This window comes from Narcine bancroftii, chromosome 1, assembly GCF_036971445.1.
Source record: "Narcine bancroftii isolate sNarBan1 chromosome 1, sNarBan1.hap1, whole genome shotgun sequence".
NCBI lineage: Eukaryota > Metazoa > Chordata > Chondrichthyes > Torpediniformes > Narcinidae > Narcine > Narcine bancroftii.
In genome coordinates, this window is record NC_091469.1 from 25,674,501 (window position 1) to 25,695,513 (window position 21,013).

General features: G+C 43.1%; 1 protein-coding gene across 11 annotated transcripts in view; it reads right to left on the bottom strand.

The window, feature by feature from the left end:
* The window catches only part of coro2aa (coronin 2Aa), a 165,357-nt gene that overhangs the window by 65,890 nt on the left and 78,454 nt on the right, over window positions 1–21,013 (bottom strand). The window contains exon 1 of one of the 11 annotated variants that reach the window (XM_069922784.1): window positions 13,451–13,685. The exons of 8 other annotated variants lie outside the window; for them this stretch is intronic. In XM_069922784.1, the coding sequence (XP_069778885.1) occupies window positions 13,451–13,459 (9 nt within the window). In that variant the 5' untranslated portion in view covers window positions 13,460–13,685. Of the gene's footprint in view, window positions 1–13,034; window positions 13,242–13,450; window positions 13,686–21,013 lie in introns of those variants that run through there. 2 more of the 11 variants (XM_069922815.1, XM_069922814.1) reach the window with 2 other exon arrangements.

A 21,013-nucleotide genomic window follows, 5' to 3' on the forward strand; every position in this document is an offset into this window, starting at 1 on the left:
ATTGAACAGGCTCATTGCAAAAGATGGTTTTATAGAGTTGACTACACTCTAGGACAAACCAAATAGCCGAGAACGTAGGTTCCACTATGGATAACAGCAGTGGTTCTCAAGACCTTCTTCACCCACACGGCAAGCTTAAATGTTTTTTTACTTACTGCAGACCACCCACAACAAACTGGGCCACCACTGGTGGGAAGGGGGATGCAGGAGGGAGCAGGAAAAAGAAAGGAGCTTGCGAGCTCAAGCCCCTTCCCAGACCACTGACGGGAAAATATTTTGAGATGTCTTGGTCAGGAAATTTACAACCTTGTATTACATATTACATGTTCATTATATCTGTAACATTTGTCCTCACTCCGTCACCTGTAACAAACTCGTAGACCATCAGTGGTTCCACAGATCACAAGATGAGAAATCTTGGTTTAGAGCATATTATTGAGTCTGGTTGTTACAATACTCTGGGAGAGGGGCGGTATGCTTAATATAACAGTTAGAGAAACACTATTAAGGCGCCAGCGACCCAGATTCAAATCCAGAACTGTCTGAAAGGAGTTTGCACCTTCACCCATGTCCATGAGGGTTTCTCTGGTTTCCTCCCACCGTCCAAAAAATGTAGAGATTGTCGGTTAATTGGTGCATTTGGGCAGCATGGGATTGTGGGCTGAAAGGGTCTGTTACCGTGTTGGATCTCTAAATTTAAATTAAATTAAATTTTTAAAACTAAATTAAAAAGCATTTTGTCAAGACGCACCATAGACCAGGAAAGACATTGTTACCTTGACTCGAGTGAATGCAATTCCTTCTCAAACGATTCTCCAAATTAAAATTACTGTCTCAATCATTACCAACTGTTTATACTGTTACTTTGAGTTCTTATGAAGAGCAAATTGGCTACTGCATTTGTCTATACGATAGTGAAAAATGTAATGCATTTAAGTGCCAAGAATTTTTGATCATTTCCTGAATAACAGCACAGAAAAATAAAAGCAGAATGGTCAATGGACTAGTATAATCCTGAGGCTGGATTAATAGTTTGGTAACAAGAAATCAAAGGCAACTGAAGGGTTTACACTAAGATTTAAGTAATATTTTTGAATTTGGTTGGATCTGCTGGTCACTAAAGTACTTAACTATCACTGAGCAACATGGTCACCCCTTTACCAGTTTTGAAACTCCTAGCAAGCTGCTGCCCAAGAAACACAAGCCAAGTCAGCCACAGAGGAGCAAATAATACAAAAAGAAGCTTCCATTATGTCTCTAGATTTTATTCCTCTTTTCTGAAGCCATTCCCTCTGGATCAAGGAAAACATGCTTCCATCCCAATTCTGTGGGTTCAGAGGTGGTTAATGATTTCAATGCCAGTACTTCAGATTCTGACCCAGTGGGAGCCAGATTTCTCCTGCCCAGTTGACCAAGAGATTTGTGCCAGGTTTCCAAGTCTTGACCTTCATTTAAACTTTATCTCAGTCAGCAAAGGTTGTGCCAATGTATTAAAGAAAATTGTTCCAGCATCAATATCTGCTTTCACTGAGAGATAGTCCTGAGAATTAGGATCCAGTCCAGAATTTCTAATGAACCACTACGTTCGGAGGGATTGCATACCAAGGGCAGATTGGGAGAGGATCTATGCTTTGCAGATATTAAGCATAGAGCCCCTACTTTCACATTCTGTCAGTATCATCTTCCAAAGGCCCAATATCAGAGAGTTAAGAAGGAAGGTGAATGATAGGAGTGGAGAGGGAGTCAGCATGAGCTGGAAGAACAACTCAGTTATGACTGCCTTAACAATTATCACCAAAATCTGGCCACCTCCAGAGTGAGAAAAAACTGATAAAGCTAACATACCATTTTAACAAGGCTTCAGGGACAGAGGGCATTCCTCCTGGAAGTTTGAACTTTAAGATCAGCCATGATCTCGTTGAATGGCGGAGCAGGCTCGAAGGGTCGAATGACCTACTCCTGCTCCTATCTTCTATGTTTCTATGTTTCTATGTTTAAGTGCTAAAACTTGGGGATGAAGTGTCAGATGCAAATTCACTGTTTACCTCCTGTGAGAAGTCTTCAGAAATTCTGCCGTTGACCATCATCAAGGAAGAAGACAATTATTTTTTGTTTGCTTTTTTTTTAAATATTTTTGCCCTACATGTAATTAATAAACCATTATTTAGAACAATAAATGTTTAATTGAAGAAAAATTAATTACATGATGGTTATAACCCCTCCCCTAACCCCTCACCCCATAAAAAACATATATAGCACTATAAAATAAGAACAAAAAGAAAGATAGCATCATGGATTACTCGGAGGATCACTTTCTAACACACTGGAGAACATTTCTACGTATTTATTCCTAGAATTTGCATATACAGGTTCCAAATTCACAATATATATTTATTTCTCAAATTATATGTAGTTTCCTCTAAAGGGATACAGCTTTGAATTTCTGCATTCCATCTTCCCATACTTAAATGGGAAACCAATTTCCATGTCACTGCAATACATTTCCTTGCTACTTTTAGTCATTTTAACAAATTTCATTTGATATATTGATAATTTCAACGGGTTTTGTTCCTTCTAAATTCCCCAATAGGAATAAATCTGGGTTTAATGGAAATACAGTGCCTGTAACTTGTTCTAAAAATTGTCCTAAATTCAACCAAAATGGTCTTACCTTGGAGCATGACCAAGTTGAATATGGGAAAGTTCCTGTCTCTTCACCACACCCCTAAAACATTGATCTGACAAATCTGGTTTCATTCTATTCAATTTTTGTGGCGTCAAATATAACTGATGTTAAAAAAAAAATTTATTGAACTAATCTATACCTTACATTAATAGTATTTGACAGTCTCACAGAGATCCGACCATCTTTGCTCATCGATTATAATATTCAGATCTAACTCCCATTTCTATCTAGATTTTTACACTCCCTGTTTAACAGTTCATGTTTGTAATAAAAGATACATTGCAGAAGTAAATTTCTTAAAAGTATATCCTCTTCTAAGAGTTTCCACCTCGCTACAAATAGGTAACCTCATCTCAGGACCTAACTTTTCCCTTAAATATCCTTTCAATTGAAAATAACAAAAAAGAGTATTACTAGGTATTCCATATTAATTCCTCAGTTGCTCAAATGACATCAGTTGCCCTTGTTCATAACAATCTTCAATATTTTTAATACCTTTACTAAACCAAATATTTAAAAATCAATTATCCTTTGAAAAAATGGACAAGATGATTTTGAATCAAAGGTATTTTAGGCAATATACTTTCTTTTGTTCTGATTTCATCATTTATCTTATTCCAAACAATAATCAAGTGTTTCAACAATGGTGTCTCTTTAACACCAGGAAAAAGATATCTGAATGCAATAGCTACAAAGGATATTCCTGTGCCTAATACAGGGACCATCATCTCCAATTAAATAAAAGATTATTGTCAACACTTAGGATTTGGACAGAGATGTGAAAAAGAAAGATTGGTAGGATAGAGGAGTGAGGATAGGAGAGAAAAAAAAGAGATGAATTCCCTGAATCTTTCAAGAGATCACCTGCAGGCATAATGAGTGGTTAGCTCAATGCTAATATAGTGGTGTCTCTAAGTATTTTACACATACTCCACCTGTCTGCATGGGTTTCCTCTGAGTGCTCTGGTTTCTTCCCAGCCTCCAAAAATGTATGGGGTTTGTAAGTTAATTGCTGTATTTGGGGGGCACAGAATCGTGGGACAGAAAGGCCTATGACCTTGCTGTATGTCTATCTATAATGGGCAAAATGTGTTCCCCACTGAGCTGTGAGAATGCGTGGTTCCAAATAGAACATGGAACATTACAGAACAGTAAAGCCTTTCCGCCCATGATGTTGAACTTATTCCACAACAATCCTGAACACACATTTATAACCCTCAGTTTTTCTTATCTGAGTCTATTGTAGCAGCCTCCACCACCACCCCAGCAATATATTCAAAGCAACCCACTGAGTAAAAAAATGACCTCTGACATCTCCCCTAAACCAACTTAAACAGATGTCCTCTGGTATTCGCACTCATCTTCCCAGGAAAAAGGTTCTTTCTGGCTGTCCACCGTATTGAAGCCTCTCATAATCTCAGAAACCTCGATTAAGTCACTTCTCATGCTTTGTCACTCATTATTTCTTTACATTGTGATTTGCAAATAAAGTGAAAGCCCTTTAAAACTATAATATGAATATGAAGGATACAATGGCTACATGGCACGTGGGATCATGCCTCAGTTGCTTGGGGCCCCTGTGTGGGTGTTTCTGACTAAGCTCCAATACGGAAGATTGCCTGCTGAAATTGAGCATGTTCCACCCACCTAATGGTATCTCCTTCATCTCTTATTCCATTCTTAGGTCTGCTCTGGCTTATAACTCCCTCATGACAGTAACCTCTGCTCATAAACAAGCTATTGTTTAAAGCCATCTGACCAAGACTTTAATTCAGGCTGTAGATGGTGAAAAACAGACTTGCTTTTCTACAAGGCCTTTCCAAAGTACTCCACAGAAAATGTAGCAGACAATTGGCATTTCTGTGATTGGATACTTGTGACTGGATACTCTTGCCGCTTGTAATGTACATGAATAATTTGGTTGTGGATGTCAAAGGTATGGTCACTAAGTTCACAGATGACACAAACTTTGGTGGAGTTGTTGATTACATGGAGGGAAACCTTGCTGTAGGGCATTACCAGTAACCACAAAGACTAGGGGGAGGGAATGATAGGCTTTAATGTACAGAAAAACCTTGCTGGCCCGAATCCAGGTATACGAATGGCAGGATGGGCGAGGTGCTCGACCTTTATGGCCCACGACCAAGGGGGAGGAGCCACTGGGTATGAGTCATCAGTGGGCGGGCCAGCTCCATATATACAAGTCTCAATCATAACTCTATACAATGGAGGAAACATATCACCACGCTTGCATTACAATGAAATAGACTGAGAAATGGCAGTTTAATCCAGATGAATGTGATGCATTTTGGGCCAACTAATGAGGTCAGATGTACAGCATGATTGCAGGGGATATTGAGGAACACAGAGACCTTGGTTTAAGTCCAAAGATCCTTGATGGTACAGAACAGGTGTATAACTTGGTTAAGAAAGCACATGTGATATTCATCTTTACTAGTTGGCAAATTGAATACAAAGAAGGAAGATTGTACTCCAACATTGGAAAAGATTGGTCAGACCTCAGCTGGAATACTGTAAGATGTTTTGGTCACTACACTATAGGAACGATATGATGGCACTGGAGAGAGTGCAGAGATTCACCAGGATTAGGCCTGTATTTAAGTAATCAAGAGAAACTAAAGAACTTAATTCTGTTTTCCCTGGAGGGAAGGAGGAAGTTAAGGTCATGACTAAGGTACATAAAAGAGCAGGACATTTTTCCCATATCAAAACATAGCCTAGGAGAACACTCAAACAGCCTCTCTATAGAATGAGATGGGATCAATATGGATGGGTGCCCATTGGTCAGTATAGTCATGGTGGGCCAATTGGCCTGTTTACATGTTGTATGACTAATATATTTGAGACAATGATGTTTTGGAAATATGCTGTGTGCTCAATGGCTATACCTTTTCCCATGTTAAAACAATGAATCTATTTCACAAATCATTTATTAGTTTTGATGTTCTTTGGGGTCTTGTGAAAGATCCCATAAAAATTCAAATCCTAATTTCCATTTATAACTTTCCTCAAAGCCCAATCTTTTAGTTACGATTTTAGTCCTTTGTTTAAATATTGTCGAAGCAGCTCATATTTGCTCTATCCTGCAACATAGAGCTCTTTTACTACAGTAAAAGAGTTTTATCAATGCAGGATGTCTTTTGATGTCTCTGTGTCCAAAATGCATTAAACCCTTTTGTCCTCCAATGGAATGTGTTTGATCCAAACTGAAGGTCATTGACTGGCCAGAGAACATGCTGCCCTTTGGCACCTCATGAAATAGAACAGAACCCCCCCAAACAGAGTATTCATTACGAGGAAAGGTTTGGCCTTGACAAGTTTGGCAAGTTTCCCGTTGTTCAGTAGAAACAGCTCAGCGCCTTGTGCTGCCATTATCAAGTGAGGTCACATGGCAACGCAGATGCATATTGATGAAGCTGGCATCACTCCATCATTTATTAGTAAACTGTTTGCCAAAAGTGCCATTTTAAGAAGCATAATTTGAAAATCATTTTGATCACAAGCCAAAATGTAACAGAGGAATAAAGTAAAAAAATGTAGAAAAGGAGTGACCCAGAGAAAGCAAACAACATAAAAGAGAAAGACAATAGTCAACAGAGAATAAAAAAGACATCAGTTTTGCACCATTCAGTCATAGTGCCAAAGAATGTTGAGGGCTAGTTCCATTCACCTGCATTCACATAATTCAAAACTCTTCCTATCCATGTACTTGTCCAAATGGCTTTGCAATGTAACAATTGTACCAAATTCTGTACAGTACCTTCCTCTGTCAGCTCATTCTAGGTATGGACCATCCTCGGAGTGAAAATGTTGCCCCTAAGATCCCTCCAGTCTTCCCCCACCCCATCCCCCGCCCCACCTAAAACCTATGCCATCTAGTTCCACAATCATTTGCTCTGGGAAAATATACTGTAAACATTCACTTTATCCGTGCCCTTCATGATTTTATTAAATAAATCATGTTCTTAAGTAGCCCCAAAAATGTAGCCAACGATTAGATACTTTTGAAGTGAAGATAATTCTCAAAAGGTAAGGTACGTAGCAGCTGATCTGAATAGGAGTATGAGAGTTTCTTGTCACACACTTAAGTGCAATATACAGATGAACCAAAGTCTTTACTTGCTGCAGCCACACAACAGGTTCCTCCCACAGAAATGTGATTGTAGCCTGTGTCAGTTGCATTGATTGACAGTTATGATTTTTAGATTGCAGGCATGTAACAGCACAATCAATGAAATTTCTTAGTTAATTCCTACACCACCATTTATCCTGCAGGACCCCTACTACTTTTCAGGAGAAGCCTGAATTCGACGTCCAGATGATGACACAGGCCACATTGCTCCACGTAAATGCACTGGGACTAACGTGCACTGGAGCTTAAGGTGTGCAGTGTAAACCACCACAAGTTGAGTAATTATGTCAATTTGTTTTAAGTTTTTTCCAATATTGCGGTCTAAAAAACACTAATGATGTTAAATTGGGAGTTCCATGGTTTGAAGCAGAGGCAATGAATGAATGATAAAATATAACCCAAATCAGAATGTTGGGAGGCCCAAGGGGCTAACCTGCAGTTGCCACGAGCCTACTGCCCTGAAGGTCGCAGAATTGGGGAGGTGCTGTTCAAGAAGCAGTACATTTTCTAAATGGACCACGGTGCACCACCAGTGATGAACAGAATGAATGTTTAAGGTAACAGAGAAACACAAAAGCTGCAGATGTTGGAATTTTAAGCAAACAAAGAATTGTGAGAGGAACTCAGCAGGTCAAACAGAATCCATGGGTAGAAATAGTCAGTGGGTCTCTACCCTTCATCAAAACTAAGATAGAATAGGTAAAATTACATATGTGAAAAGTGAAAAAAACTGGGGTAGAGGTCCAGAGGTAATATTTTTAATTTAATATGAAGATACAGCACAGTATACTGATCACCAAACTCCAAGTCCTAGGAATCTTAACACCCTGTGTAATTAGTTCCTTGATTTCCTCATTTACAGACCACAATCGGTGAGGATTGGTAAGACAATCTCCTCCACAATCTCCATCAGTACTGTAGCACCACAGGGCTGCATTCTTAGACTATTCATTTCATTCTCTAGGCCTGAAAGACGAATATTATTTGAATGGCAATAGATTGGGTGATGGGGAAGTGCAGAGAGACCTAGGGGTTCTTGTGCACCAGTCACTGAAGGCGAGCATGCAGGTACAGCAGGCGGTTAAAAAGGCAAATGGTATGTTGGCCTTCATATCAAGAGGGTTTGAGTATAGGAATAAGGATACCTTACTGCAGCTGTACAAAGCCTTGGTGAGACCACACCCGGAGTACTGAGTGCAGTTTTGGTCACCTTATCTAAGGAAGGATGTTCTTGCAATGGAGGGAGTGCAAAGGCGATTCACCAGGCTGATACCTGGAATGGCAGGAATAACTTATGAGGAAAGATTGCGCAATTTGGGATTGTACTCGCTGGAGTTTAGAAGATTGAGAGGGGATCTCAGAAACAAATAAAATTCTGGCAGGACTGGACAGAATGGATGCGGAAGGGATGTTTCCAATGTTGGGGGAGTCCAGAACAGAACCCGGGGCCATGTTTCGAGGATAATAGGCAAACCATTTAGAACCGAGATGAGGAGGAATTTCTTTACCCAGAGGGTGGTGAATCTGTGGAATTCATTGCCTCAGAGAGCAGTAAAGGCAGGTTCATTTAATATATTTAAGAGGGAATTAGATATATTTCTTCAGTATAAGGGAATTGGGGGTTACGGAGAGAAGGTGGGGACGGGGTATTGAACTTTAAGATCAGCCATGATCTCATTGGATGGCAGAGCAAGCTCGAAGGGCTGAATGACCTACTCCTGCTCCTATCTTCTATGTTTCTGAACTTCACTGTTATTGCATTGACATCGCTGCACTCAGTGAGACCAGGCTTGCAGACGAGGGGTCATTACAGGAAGCAGCGAGTGGAAAGACATTCTTTTGCAAAGGGAACTCTCGTGAGTTCAGACAAAGACAAGGAAAGTTTCTATGAAAACCGTGACCAGACTATTCGAACAATCCCTGCCAGCAACAAACATCATCTTGGAGGACTTCAATGCTAGGATGGGGATAGATAGCCGATGTTCAGACTTGCAAACAAGTACAAAACAACTTGGTCCAAACACTGGCACCTCCTCGACTATGTCATAGTACACCAGCGTGATCTTCAAGATGTCACCATCACCTGGGCCTTGCAAGGTGCTGAGGGTTGGACAGATCACAGGCCAGTTCAGTCAGTCCTCAACCTGCACGTAGCCCCTTTGCATTGTAAGCAATCAAAGACTGTCAGAGTGTCATGCAACATCGGCAGACTGCAAAATCCAGATCAAGTCCAACATTTTCAAGATGTATTTAATGAAAAACGCTCAAGCAATTCACCGCTTGTGGGAACCAGTTCTGAAAAGTGGAAGTTCAAAGATGTTGTCATGCAGACTGCAACAACTATACTCAGAATGAAAACCCAAGGGCATCAAGATTGATTAATTGAAAACCACGAGACCATTTCAGTCACCCTTTGGGCCAAGAACAAAGTGATGCACACCAGAAGAATGACCCTTCATCTGTCAAGACAAGTTTAAACATCTGCAGTCCAAAGTACAGGCAGAAATGATCTTCTGGGAGAAATAGTGGCGGCGGAGTCAATTGTATTATTTAAGAAAAGGTTGGACAGGTATATGGATGAGAAGAAGATGGAGGGTTATGGGCATTGTGCAGGGAGGTGGGACTAGAAAGGGGTGTTTGGTTCGGTGCGGACTAGAAGGGCCTAATGGCCTGTTTCCGTGCTGTAATTGTTATGTTAGAACTGCGAGAAATGAGGGACAAGTGGTGGCAGAGAAAGGCTGAGCAGGTGGAATGCTACACATTCATGCCACCAGAGAATTTTTCAGCTCCATAAAGTCAATTTATGCTCCTTCTAAATCTAGATGCTCCACTTGCTGTCATCTGACAAGTCAAGCATGATCGAAGACCAGGAAGGACTGAAAAACCTCTGGGTTGAATACTTTTCCAACCTACTCAATAGGCCCCGTCCACAGTTGATCCTGATGTCTTATAGCACATCCCTCAGCAGCCAGTCCTGGATGATCTAGACCTGTTGCCCTCTACTGATGAGATCAATAAAACAATCTTGCAGATTAATTCAAATAAAGCAACAGGATAGGATGGTATTCCTGCCGAGATCTACAAAGCTCTAAGCCCAAATGCATTACAGGATTTCCAAGATATCCTGGAAGATATCTGGATCACAGAGGAGATGCCTCTCAACTTCTGCGATGCCCTCATTGTGGCTTTCTACAAAAATAGGGAATCAAATCAAACTGCAGAAACTACAGGAGTATCTCACTGCCGTCCATCACAGGGAAGATTTTCACCTGCATTCTCCTGAACAAACTTGTCACGGTCTCGGAAAGGAATCTCCCGGAACCGCAGTGCGGCTTTTGGCCAGAACAAAGTACAGTGGACATGGTACTTGCCGTGAGACAAGTTCAGGAGAAGTCCATTGAGCAGAACAAGCCTCTTTACTCTGTCTTCATTGACCTGACTACAAACAGGGAGGCTCTCTGGATCATCCCGAGATGTTACGGATGCCCAAGAAATAACAGAAGGACAGGTCCTCTCCAGTGGTGACACATCAGCTGCATTTGCCATTTCTAATGGGGTGACGCAGGGCTATGTACTAGCTCCAGTCTTGTTCAATCTGTTCTTCACTTGCATGCTGGAGGAGAGAGTGTACATCAGGTACCGACTTCGCTGCTTGAACGCACGGACGAAGTGTCTCAACACAGTCATTCAAGAAACGCTTTTTGCTGATGGCTGTGTGCTCTTGGCACACAAAGATAGTGATCTACAGTTAATGCTGAACAAATTCTCAGATGCTGCTACACTCTTTGGCGTGACAATCAACGTTAACAAGATTGAAGTGCTCCATCAGTCCGTGCCAAATACCAATATCATAGAACCAAAAATCACTGTTGAAGACACCCAGTTGACAAATATAAACATCTTCAAATACTTGGGGAGCATCATCTCGAGTGATGGGTCTTTGGACAAAGAATTTGACTCCAAGATCAGCAAGGTCAGCCAGGCTCTGGGGAAGCTGCAAACCACAGTGCTCAATCAACACAACAGCCACATCTCCACAAAGCTGAAAGTCTAGAGCTGTGATCGTCCCTGCTCTCCTGCATGGATGTGAGACCTGGACTTTGTACCAACGTCACATCAAATTGGAGAAATTCTACATGCATGCCCTCCATTTCATCCTTGGCATTCGTTGGCAAGACCATGTCTCCAAATGCTGTCCAGGAGATATATTACATGCTGTTCCTCAATGTTAATGATTGGCCTTGCCCTGACAATGAATGAGGCAGAGGGCCGACATGTCACTTTAGAAATGGTCTTAAAATAGTTGGCTACTGGAAGCTCGTTTATAAGCAGCTTAATATTTTGAATGGGTGCCATTCAGGCCTCTCCAGTGTGATTGGACAGCATTACACTCCAACATACTCCAGACTAAAACCCTATAGATGGTGAAAAGGACTTTGATGGTTTCAGGAAGTGAGTCACTCGTCATCACAATGAATAGGCAATGACTGAAATTTAATTGTATTTGATGGTAGATGGGACACCTTACCCTGAATGGTAGAGTTAGGCAGTTTCCAAAACAACAACCTCAAAAAATTTATAGCAGCCTGTCAGGATTTATACTTACAATTCAATTTTACAATAAACACTCAGAGGTAACAAAGGCAAAGTCCAACACAGACAGTACAGAAATGTTCTGAAGGGCACAAAATTCATCTTGCCTATTACCCTTCACACGGATTAATGTTAATGATCATACATTAGACAGCATCGAGTCCACGCTGCTGAAGATCAAACTGCGCTGGGTGGGTCACGTCTCCAGAATGGAGGACCATCGCCTTCCCAAAATCGTGTTATATGGTGAGCTCTCCACTGGCCACCGTGACAGAGGTGCACCAAAGAAGAGATACGAGGACTGCCTAAAGAAATCTCTTGGTGCCTGCCACATTGACCACCGCCAGTGGGCTGATCTCGCCTCAAACCGTGCATCTTGGCGCCTCACAGTTTGGCGGGCAGCAGCCTCCTTTGAAGAAGACCGCAGAGCCCACCTCACTGACAAAAGGCAAAGGAGGAAAAACCCAACACCCAACCCCAACCAACCAATTTTCCCCTGCAGCCGCTGCAATCGTGTCTGCCTGTCCCACATCGGACTTGTCAGCCACAAACGAGCCTGCAGCTGACGTGGACATTTACCCCCTCCATAAATCTTCGTCCGCGAAGCCAAGCCAAAGAAAGAAAAAAGACCAAATCAGCCTCACTTAAGGTTCCAGTTACTTATTAAATTAATCAAATACATCAACATTAATCAATCGTCAAGATTTCACCAAAGTTCATCCAAATCATTCTCAATCCTCTGGAGATCCAGAGTGCAAATTGCATTAACGACGTGACATAGTTCAGTGTGTGTGTGTGTGTGTGTGTGTGTGTGTGTGTGTGTGTGTGTGTGTGTGTGTGTGTGTGTGTGTGTGTGTGTGTGTAACGTTTTTGGCACTAACCATAATGGAAAAGTAATGGCTGTGTCCCTTCAATATGAAGGGATCTGCACAAAGGTAAAAAGTCACAGCCGCTTTAAACGAGATTTAGCATCCAGCCACACATGGAGAGATGGGCACAAGTAACCGAAATGAACAGATAAAGCAGACAGCTTTAAGGGTGAGAACTGGGGAGGGATAGACAAGTGTGAACTATCTTCCTTTTCCCCAGTTTGGATCCGTCGTGTCTTGAGCTCTGCCTCGAGTTAAAAGGGCCAATGGGCGGAAAAGTGAACTCGTTTCCCTTCAATGCGCCCTGACGCCCAGCGCTTTGTGTTTGTGAAACAGGATACATTGAAGGAGTAGACCACCCTCCTGAACGCTGCATGGAAATACAGCCCCCAATCCACACTTTCTCGCCGAGGGAGCCAGACTACCTCGACTGGGGCAGCTTTTCAACTGGTGGGACAAGACGAATCCTTTTCTATCGGGTCAGGGTGGCTCTTTTAAATACGGTCTTTTCCGCCCAAGTTGTGCATGGAACCGAATGTCCTGAATCGAACAGGTCCCAGGGAAAGGGGGTTTCAGCTTTGCGCGTTGACGACGGACGCTGGGGTGGGAACAGAGTGGCCGAAAATGTGATGGGCCACAACCATGCACGAGTTCCCAGAGTCTTCGAGGGCCAACCCCTTGTCATCTCTCCACAAAGCCACCTCGCGGGATCTACCACGCCGCGCACACTCACCCTGAACCGGATCGGGAGATGGGGAAGGAGAGGCAAATCAGATGAAATAATCACCGGGGGGGAGGGTTGAGGGGGGAGACGGTTCTCACTGGGCCTCCCTCTCTCGGCCACAAGACATTGCCGCTGTCCCTATTGCAGCAGAGTCCATTCGAGGAGTGCACGGAGGCGTTGAGGCCAGCCACAGGTGTGTGTGTGAACAGGTCTCCGCCTGGACGAGGGTGGAGTCTCGGGACGCGCAGGTTGAGACAGAGGCGGGGCTGGGGAAAGGGAAATGTGAGCTCCTTCCCTCTCGCCCAGTCCCGTATCAAATATGACCAGGGAGCGATACACAGTCTCCCTCTCTCTCTAGATCATGTCAGCCATCTCGGTTTCGAGATGGTTTAACCAAAGAAGCCAGGGGCGCGGCGCCCACGCACCGTGTCCATTCACATGCAGAAACCGGCGGATTGTGACATGATTGGCCTCCAGCCCGTCACCGTCTTCAATTCCAACACCGATCAGAGCTGCGGCGGGAACATGGTGCAGGTTTTGCAGGTGACCTTTAAATTGAGTGAAAGGCGGAAGTCTGCAGACGCCGTGACTGTAGTGAAAGCTCAAACATTCGAGAGGAACTTCAGCAGGTTGCGCGACATCCATAGAAGGTGAAGTTAATCCACCCCCCCGCTTTAGTCGCGACCAGTTGCGGGAAAAGCCCTGTTGGACTCGTCACAGGTGGACCGAGCTATTATTTGTTCATTGATCAACATCACTAAAAATGACAAGAGCTGGGCAATTTGGAATTTTAGACATTGCAGTTTGTGGGATCTTGCGGTGTCGACCATTGGTCGCTGCTCTTCCTACATTAGGACACAAGTTAAAGGAACAGCAGTAGACCATTCGGCCTCGAGTCTGCTCTGCCATTCCACTAATAAATTAAACCATTCTCACGTCTAGTTCCAAATTCTGGCCTTTTCCCCATATCTCTCGATACCCTGACTAATTAGATTCCTCCTTAAACTCCTCCACAGCTGGATGTGGCAACAAATTACACAAATCCACGACCCTCTGGCGAAAGAAATTTCTCCTCACCTGTTTTAAATGGGTCCCTCTCATTCTAAGACTCTGCCCTCTTGTGCTGGATTCACCCACCAAGGGAAACATCTTCCTCACATCTACTCTGTCCAATCCTTTCAGCATTCAAAATGTTTCTATGAGATCCCCTCTCATCCTTCATATTCCAATGAATACAGTCCCACAGCCAATGTTGGAAGAGTCTGTCTAATTGACCAAATTACTGCAGGTTTGCACTTTTTCAAAACCTTAATACGTTAATTTTTAGAGTTGTAATCATTTAGAGATACAATACAGGAAAGACTCACTGAGTCAGTGCCACCCATCAACCATTCATTTAATCCTGTTTTAAATCTCATTAATTCCATTTTTTAAAAATTCTCCCCTCATACTCATCAGCTTGTCCCAGGTTCTCCCACTCGCCTACACACTTGGAATAATTAACATCTGTCAATTAACTTCCAGACCCGCAGGTCTTTGGGATGTGGGAAGAACTCAGAGCTCCCAGAAGAAACCTGCATGGTCACAAGGAAGACATCCAAGCTCCACACATAGACACCACAGGAGGCCAGCACTGAACTTGGGTCTCTGGTTCTGTGAGGAGATGACTCCACGAACATGGGATCCACAGCAGCCAAACTCACCAAATCACAAAATGTAAAAATTGTCTGCTAATCTGTTGGATGTGAAAAAATAATGGCACAGGCACTGGGGGTTACACTCAGGCTCTTTTTTTTGTGGGGGGGGGGGGGGATAGTGCCAGGGAATCTTTACATTCACTTGAGAGGACAGGCAGGGAGTCATATAGTAGTTTTTGTGTTGCCTCTGTGTAGGGTTTAAATCCACAGGAGAACTAGCCAACAAGCAATGGAACTATCATAGCACATGATCACTCCCATTACCTTGGAAAAGCAGCCAACATATTAAAAGAGTCATTCCAACCCAGCCACACTCTCAAAATAGAAAAATCATTTTGTCTTTGCTCCATAACTCTGCACTTCTGCACAGGGTCTTATTTGTACTGTGTATGAGATGTCTATTGGTCTGCTTGTAAAACAACCTCTTTCACTGCATTGAACTACATGTGGCAATTTCTTTGGCTTGGCTTCGCGGACAAAGATTTATGGAGGGGGGTAAATGTCCACGTCAGCTGCAGGCTCATTTGTGGCTGACAAGTCTAATGCGGGACAGGCAGACACGGTTGCAGCGGTTGCAGGGGAAAATTGGTTGGTTGGGGTTGGGTGTTGGGTTTTTCCTCCTTGTCAGTGAGGTGGGCTCTGCGATCTTCTTCAAAGGAGGTTGCTGCCCGCCAAACTGTGAGGCGCCAAGATGCACGGTTTGAGGCGATATCAGCCCACTGGCGGTGGTCAATGTGGCAGGCACCAAGAGATTTCTTTAGGCAGTCCTTGTACCTTTTCTTTGGTGCACCTCTCTCACGGTGGCCAGTGGAGAGCTCGCCATATAACACGATCTTGGGAAGGCGATGGTCCTCCATTCTGGAGACGTGACCCACCCAGCGCAGCTGGATCTTCAGCAGCGTGGACTCGATGCTGTCGACCTCTGCCATCTCGAGTACTTCGACGTTAGGGATGAAAGCGCTCCAATGAATGTTGAGGATGGAGCGGAGACAACGCTGGTGGAAGCGTTCTAGGAGCCGTAGGTGATGCCGATAGAGGACCCATGATTCGGAGCCGAACAGGAGTGTGGGTATGACAACGGCTCTGTATACGCTTATCTTTGTGAGGTTTTTCAGTTGGTTGTTTTTCCAGACTCTTTTGTGTAGTCTTCCAAAGGCACTATTTGCCTTGGCGAGTCTGTTGTCTATCTCGTTGTCGATCCTTGCATCTGATGAAATGGTGCAGCCGAGATAGGTTGACCGTTTTGAGTTTTGTGTGCCTGATGGAGATGTGGGGGGGCTGGTAGTCATGGTGGGGAGCTGGCTGGTGGAGGACCTCAGTTTTCTTCAGGCTGACTTCCAGGCCAAACATTTTGGCCTTTTGGCAATAAACTTGAACTTAATCTCAATGAAAAAAAGTGATTGATGTATCCAGAAATGAATGTTTTCTGAGATTAAAAATACATACTAAAATATAGCCTGGCTTGAGTAAATAAAAACAAACAGTACAAATCAATTCAAAGTTGCATAGTGATTTCTATGTGCTATAATAAAACCATGTCTGCCTTTCCCGCATCGGACATATCAGCCACAAACGAGCCTGCAGCTGACGTGGACATTACCCCTCCATAAATCTTCGTCCGTGAAGCCAAGCCAAAGAAAGAATAATTCAGTGTCATGCATTAGAAGGGTGTACCACTGAGACATTGTTCTTTTGCCAAAGAAACTGTGAAAAGTAGTCATGGAACAAAAGCAAAGTGATGAGAGAGAGAGAGAGGGCAGGAGAATGCTGGAAATATTCTGCTGAGGTTTCTACAATTGGTTTAATCACTGAGAAAATTGTTTGACTAGTGTTTTTTAAACTGCAATGTCGGGGAAAAAAAATCATTGAAAAAAATTAACATAATTACTGCCCATGTGGTTGTTCACACTGAGCGCCCTTTTAGACTACAAGTACCTGAATGCAATAGTCCTGGTGGTTGGATGTGCAGTGTAGTGAATGACCGACAATGAATTTTTCTGGTACAATTTACACTCCGGGCCTCTTCCAAAAAGTTGTAAGGGTCCTGCAGGATATATCGCGGAGCAGGAATTGACTCAAAATTCCTGCACATTCCTTTTTAGACTGCCCGTGTAGCAGCAAAATTTCTTTTTTGATTGCGCCATTACATGCCTGCAGTCTAAAAACTCCTAATGTCTTCATTCCTGTCAAGACAAGTTATCACCTCATCTTTGAATAAACACAACTGCACTTTATCTCAAAAGTGCCTGCTCAAGAAAGCCACAATTTATGTCACACGGGGAAAAAAAATCATTGAAAAAAATTAACATAATTACTGCCCATGTGGTTGTTCACACTGAGCGCCCTTTTAGACTACAAGTACCTGAATGCAATAGTCCTGGTGGTTGGATGTGCAGTGTAGTGAATGACCGACAATGAATTTTTCTGGTACAATTTACACTCCGGGCCTCTTCCAAAAAGCAATATCTTCTCCAGAGACTTCACAGGAACAGTATCAAACAAGAGCTAATGCCAAAGCTCAAACGGAGCAGCTTAATCAAATGGGTATGTCTTAAGGAGCACCTTGCAGGGAGGAGACAGTGATGGAGATGGACAGATGTTTAACTCATGAAATCTGGATTCCAGGGAAACTGGTAAAATTAAATTATATTCAGGGATAATCAAAAGTTCACAACTGGAGGGGTGCTGGTATTTGAGGGTCATGGTCTGAAATTAACAGTAGCCTCTTTCAAATTGCATCACCTGGCTTGCCCTCCTAGATCCAAGATGTGATTACTGGGGCAAAGGTGCTGGAAGCACCTTTCAAAACCTGGTGATTTAAGGGGGATCCCGCCCCGCCCCCCTCCCCAATGATGCATCAAGCACTCACCAGAAGTAATGCCAAATGTTCAGATGCTGGCTGCCCAGTAACACGTGCAGGCAAGTGCTGACGTCACTTGAATAAGCGGGTCAGCCATTTTCCTTTACAAATCAGCTAAGGATGAGACCCAAGTAAGTTCCCTGACTACTTCTGAGGTAGGTCAGCAACCAGGTTGGACCCTTTCAAACTGCCATGTAAGTGGGACACTAACCGTGTAAATTGCCCAATTAACCCCATTTTATACTGCAGTTTGAAAGGGCCTAGTGATAGGGCAGGACCAAATTATGCAGAGATTTCAGTTGAGCATATCAATAATGTTCTTGACATCTACAAAAGAAAAATAATTAATTTCCTTTCCCCCCCCCCCCCCACTCCCTTCCAGTCCCATGATGAATTGGACAGTTTTTGAAACATTGAGAACAGCCGGGTCTTTAACATTAGCTGTTTTGCAATGTTATTGTAGTCTCACATTGAATGTGTTGAATCATAAAAATCTGAAGAGAGAAAAAAAATCAGACACTCCATGTGGAGGTGAATCAGAGTCGCAACAATTAAGATAAAGTTAGCGCCGTGGTCTTCCATTTATAAAAGGTGGTATTTTTTCCAAGATTACCTTTTTTCCCAATGCAGTTTCCTCCACCAACCTCTTAATGAATGTTCTTGACATTCATTCCAATAAGAGAACAATACAGCAGTCAATTCTCATCCCTCCCCCATTGAAGCTGATGCATGAAACTAAAATGCTTCTCTCTCTCTCTCTCCCAACTTTGTCGGAGGATCTCACACCCTGAAGTGTTAGCTCTGTTCCCTCTCCAGCCTAAACTTGTGTGTGTTTCCGGCATTCTCAGATTTTATTTCGATTTCCATAATTTGCAGTTTGTTTTCACCATCAGTGTGTTCTCAGTGAGATAGGCAATCTTTATTAACCTTGCATAGTTTAAATACAATTTATAAACACATAGGCTTTTATGCCAGATGATAAACAGAGGTGGTTGAAAAAAAATAACAGATGCTGGAAATCTAAAATTAAAATGAAAAAAATTCTGCAACCATTAAGCATTTGTGAAAAGAGAACTGGAGGTCAAAGGTGCTACATCAGAACTCGAGCAACTTTATTGACTTTGCTGCCAACTTCCACCCTGACCTCAAATTCACTTGGTCCATCTCTGGTAACTTTCTCCCTTTCTCAATCTCTGTCTTCATTTCAAGATACATTATCTACAGATAAAAACTATAATGCACTGACTCCCATAGTCACCTTGATTACACCTGTTCCCGTCCTAACTCCTGTAAAGATTCTTTTACTTTCTCTCAAATCCTTAGCCTCCACCACATCTACTCCCAGGATGAGGCTTTCTATTCCAAAACATCCAAGCTGTCCTCTTTCTTCAAAAAAAAATGTGGTTTTTCCCTCCATTGGCATTAATCCATATCTATTTCCCGTTCATAAGACAATAAGGCATAGGATGGCCCGTCAAGTCTGCTCCACCATTCTATCATGAGCTAACCATTTTCCCACTCAGCCCCATTCCCCTATCTTCTCCCCATAACCTTTGTTACCCTGTCTATTCAGATAACTATCAATATCTACCTTAAATACACCAAATGGCCTGGCGTCCACAGCTGTGTTTGGTAGCAAATTCCAGAGGTTCACCACTTTCTGGCTAAAGAAATTCCTCTGCATCTCTGTTTTAAATGGGTGTCCTTCAGTACTGAAGTTGTGCCCCGTTGTCCTGGACTTCCCTACCATGGGAAACAAACTTTGCCACATGTACTCTGTCCAGGTCTTTCAACATTCAAAATACTTCTGTGAGGTCTTCACCCCCACCCCCACCGCCAATCGTCTGAAATCCCTTGGAGAACAGTTCAAGAGCTGTCAAATATTCCTCATGTGCTAATCCCTTCATTCCAGAAATCATCCCTGTAAATCTTCTCTGAACCTTCTCCAATGCTAGTACATCCTTTGTTTTTAAGTAAGGAGCCCTAAACTACCACGTATTCCATGTGAAGCCTCATCGGTGCCTTATAAAACTCAACATCACATCCCTACATATGAATGCCAACATTAGCATTCATCTTCCATCTGCCCTGGCCGCACCCCACCCCTCAAGGACAGGATCCCCCTCGTCCTCGCCTGCCTCCCCAACAGCCTCTGCATCCAACATATTATCCTCCACAGTTTTTGCCACCTACAATGGGATCCCACCACCAGACGCATCTTCCCCTCCACTCTCTGAAGACTCCACTCCCTCTGGCACTCCCTCATCCACTCATCCCTTCCCATTAATCATCTCCTGGTACCTACCCCTGTGATAGCAAGATGTATTACAGTTGCGCTTGTACCTCCTCCCACATCACTATTCGGGATCCCAAATAGTCTTTCCAAGTGAAGCAATGCTTCATCTGAGAATCTGTAGGATTCATTTACTGCATTCAGTGTTCCCGATGTGGCATCCTCTATATTGGACACAGAATGAGAGATCCAGTGGCCAACCACTTCAATTCCACACCCTACTGCCACACTGAACTGGCTGTGCAAAGGCTCATGTCCTGCCAAATTGAGGCCACCAATAAATTAGAGGAACAACACCTTATGTTCCAGCTCGGCCATCTAAAACCAGATGGCATTAATATCAACTTCTCCAATTTCCATTTACTCACATCTCCAGTCACTCTCTCATCCTTCTGTCTCCCTCTAGCTCAGTGGTTCTCAACCTTTTTCTTTCCACTCACATACCACTTTAAGTATTCCCTAATGCCATCAGTGCTTTGTGATTAGTAAAGGATTGCTTAAGGTGGTATGTGGGTGGAAAAAAAAATTTGAAAACCACTGTTTTAATCATACCTCAGTGACTCATTATGTGCACGGTTTCGTAACTCCAAAAGAAATGGGCCAATGACAATTTTTCTCAAGCAAAATATTTCAGTAACAATTGGGTCTAGAGCAGTGATTCTCAACCTTCCCTTCGCACTCACATGCCACCTTAAGCAATCCCTTACTAATCACAGAGCACCGATGGCATAGGTATTACTTAAAGTGGGATGTAAGTGAAAATAAAAAGGTTGAGAACCACTGTTCTAGCTCCCCACCACCTCCCTTTCTTCTCCTGTCAGTGTGATATCTTTCTTAGGTCTCTGGCCTCTTCTGTTATCTTCCCTTTCTCTCCTTTCCTGCCCCACCTGCATCCATCTATCATTTTAGTCTGTGCTCCCCCCCACACCTTCTAACTTGGACATCTGCTTTAACTTCAGGGCTCAGGCCTGAAATGTTGGTTACCCTTTACCTCCCCTAAATGCTGTGCGACCTGCTGCATTTCTCCAGAACTTTTGGGTACTCCACCAAACCCCAGCATCTACAGCCATCTAGTTTACTTCTGATGAAGGGTCTCTTCCCACAGATGCTGCCTGACCTGCTGAGTATTTCCAGCACT